General features: G+C 37.4%; 1 protein-coding gene across 1 annotated transcript; it reads left to right on the plus strand.

Moving 5' to 3' along the window:
• Positions 1–2,657: 2,657 nt before the first annotated feature.
• On the plus strand, positions 2,658–3,116 carry LOC136043320 (uncharacterized). The gene has a single exon (XM_065728246.1). It carries the CDS (start codon positions 2,658–2,660, stop codon positions 3,114–3,116), a length of 459 nt encoding a protein of 152 aa, XP_065584318.1.
• Positions 3,117–3,474: the final 358 nt, after the last annotated feature.

The following is a 3,474-nucleotide window of genomic DNA, read 5'->3' on the forward strand; positions in this document are numbered from 1 at the left end:
TATACAAAAAATAACTAGATTTTGTGACTGGTTGGTCTTGGGAAGATGAAAAATTCTCAATTAAAATTGCAGTTGCATTCTGTTTCCGTGGTTAACTCAAGTTGTGTGAATTTCCCCTTATTATGATTTATTTTTATTTCTAAATGTTTGAAAAAAACCAATGCCATTCCACTGATTCAAACTGAGAATTTGCCTTCTTTCATAAACGATTTTTTGAAAATCTATTCTTCTTAAATGATTAATCCAACCTTTGAAGGAGTATTTTGCCTCATATACTAAGTTTTAAGTATATACTCGTACGAACCTTTATTAAAGTTTAAAGAGTATGGCCTTTATTTTAATGTTTCAGGAAGAACAGAGGACTGACTTTTGTGCAGCTTGCTCTCAAGAATTGGATGAACATTCATCCACTCTAAAGTGCGACGAGGGTAAGCGATGGCTATGCATAGAGTGTCTCAAGCTGACAGCCAATGAATACGAACTTCTAACAAAAATGGCTGAGAAAGTTGGCTGTGAATGGCAATGCATACTCTGCAAAGTTCGTGATTCAGACAGGTCTGCATCTAGCTCAAGTGTTGAGAAGGTGATTGACAATTCGCTACGTAAGCTGCGCAATATTACACACCCAAGATGTGTGTAATATTTTTCATGGAACTATATCAAGTACAAACCCCAATTTTGCCGCAGAAGTGAGGAAGGTAATCAGATCTGAACAGGATAGGGAGAAACGTAGATTGAATATCGTAGCAGATGTTATTGTTCCAGCTGATGATGATACTGGTGCCATTACCCATATTATTCGCTCATCTTATGATTTTGACCCTGGACCAATCACGAACGTCAGAAGGCTAAGCGTTTCAACCTGTAGACCCAGTACCACGTCTTGGCCTGCCCCGTTTTTCTTCTCGGTCTCTTCGTGGAATATCAAGAAGAATATTCTTCAGATCTCTAGACAACGAAAGGAGAGTGTTCAGTTTCATAATGATTTCTCTAGAGATGATAGGGAGCTTAGAAAAAGACTTGTTGAAGAAGTGAAGCGCAGAAGTGAGGCTAGTGAGACTGGTTTGGTTATTCGTTATTTGTCGACCTTTTCAAAAAGTGATATCCTGGGCGCTCAACACCCATCCGAGGCTTCCCAAGACATGGAACAATAGATTCGACTCCAGCAACTGTAAATAGTTCAAAGTCTTCAAGTTCTAGTGTTGTTGGTGATGTAAGTTTATCTATTTATTCATCTTGTGTCTCTCCTCCCAATAGTTGTTTGTTATCTGAATTAAGTTGCTCTTACCACACTGCAGTATCCATGAATGCAGATGAAGGAAGTGAAATGCACCCCAAATACGGTGATGCATTAAGTAATCCAGGAAGAAAAATAACATTCTTAAAAGTGATGCATTTAAATCCGGAATGTATTACAAATAAACTGCCAGAGGTAAAGATGATATTAGCTAATCAGGATATTGATATTTTTTGTGCTGCAGAAGTTTGTCCCAAAATTTATCTAATAATGCTTGAGGATTCCCATATTGTAGTTGATGGTTATGAAGTGTTTTCTAACTTTTGTTTGAAAAGGTGCAGGAGAGGTACTGTTATTTATGCGAAGAAGATTTTTAAAAATAAAATACTCAGTTTATTCCCTTATGTTGATGCTTATCCATGGGTGGCATTGGTAGCTGTTGAGTGCCAGCTCCTTGAAGAGTCATTAATTGTTGGAAATATTTATCGAACCCCTTCTGCACCTAATGCTAATGACTGACACCAAGTCGTGGCTGATCTTTTGAGTAAAATAGCTTCATCTAGTTCAAATTCTGTTCTCATCACCGGTGACTTTATTATGCCAGATGTGATATTGGTTGACGGCTACGGATTCACAACTCCAAACAACCCTGCCCAAACAACTCTGAATTCTGTAGCAATTCTTGCCCTCACTCAACTGATTGATCAACCAACCCGTTATAGAGATGGTCAAAACCCAACTATACTTGACTTGGTATTTACAAATAAACCTGACACAGTCATGTCTATTAAATATTTACCTGCAATCGGCTCTAGTGACCGCAATTGTGTTATGTTTTCGGTGCTGGTTTCCACTAGGCCAAGTAATATGAAAAAAAGATCTTATACAGGTTATGATAAATTCTGAGAACACTTGTCAGAAGCTGATTGGCAATCTTTGATTGTTAGTGATACTATAGAAGATTCACGGTTCAATTTTAAGTCATGCTTGCTTGACGTTGAGAAGCAATTTACTTTCATAACATAAACAGAGAAAACCAAAACATTGCCATTTCTCACAAAAGAGGTAAGAGAAGGCATTAAGAGTAAGAATAAGCCATGGAAGAAATTCAAGAAATCAAAGCTGGAGAATCATCTTGCTGATTTCAAGAAATGCCGTAACAAGCTGAGAGATCTCACGCGTAAAATCATAAGTGATTATGAAGTAAATATAGCCCTTAGTGCAAAAACAAACCCTAAAAAGTTTTGGAAGTATGTTTCCAGCTCTAATCCTAATAGAAGTAGAATATGCCAGCTTATACGTTCTGATGCTACTGTGCTTGACTCCCCCACAGACATTACAAATTGTTTAAATGCCATAATTGCCACTAATTTTAGTATCTCCTACTCCCCCTTTCCCAAAAAGAAACCATATCCACGAAATGCCATCTGTTATGATTGATGCGGATGATGTTCTCAAGCGCCTGAATAAGTTGGATCCGAACAAGGCCCGGGGCCCCGATGGCATTCATCCAAGTTTGCTGAAAGAAGTTGTAGCGTTTATTGCCATGCCACTGGCTGATATTTTTAAGATGTCCATAAGGATGATGATGGTACCAGCTGATTGGAAATCAGCCAATATAGTGTCAATTTTCAATAAAGGATATAAAAATAACCCTGAAGATGACCGGCCTATTAGTCTGACATCAGTCATTTCTAAACTGCTCGAAAGTATTTTCAATGACTCTATTATTAACCACCTTCAAAAAAATGACTTACTGTCGAAATCTCAACATGGTTTCAGAAGAAGTCGTTCCATTGAGACAAACCCACACTCTTATGATATAGTCACTAACTTAATTGAGGAATGTAAAGCAGTTGATGTCCCGTTACTCGACTAAGCCAAGGCCTTCGATAAAGTTGTCCACGAATATCTTTTTCATCAGCTCCAAGCATATGGAGTCCATGCTGACACTGTGGAGTGGATAAGATCGTTTCTGATCGGCCGAATCCAGAAGGTCAAGGACTTCTGTTAAGAGTACATTGTATAATAAAAATTTTACATGCAAGTTACGTGGTAATGTTAATTGTAAAACAACCGATGTAATTTACCTATTAGAATGTAATAAATGTTGCCTACAATATGTGGGTGAAACAACTAATAATACATATAAAAGATTTTCTGGACACAAGACAACAGTCAATAAAGAAAAAACTAATAACTATCTAGTTCAACATTGTAATAATGGTACGTATTCC

This window comes from Artemia franciscana, unplaced genomic scaffold (genome assembly GCF_032884065.1).
Source record: "Artemia franciscana unplaced genomic scaffold, ASM3288406v1 Scaffold_449, whole genome shotgun sequence".
NCBI lineage: Eukaryota > Metazoa > Arthropoda > Branchiopoda > Anostraca > Artemiidae > Artemia > Artemia franciscana.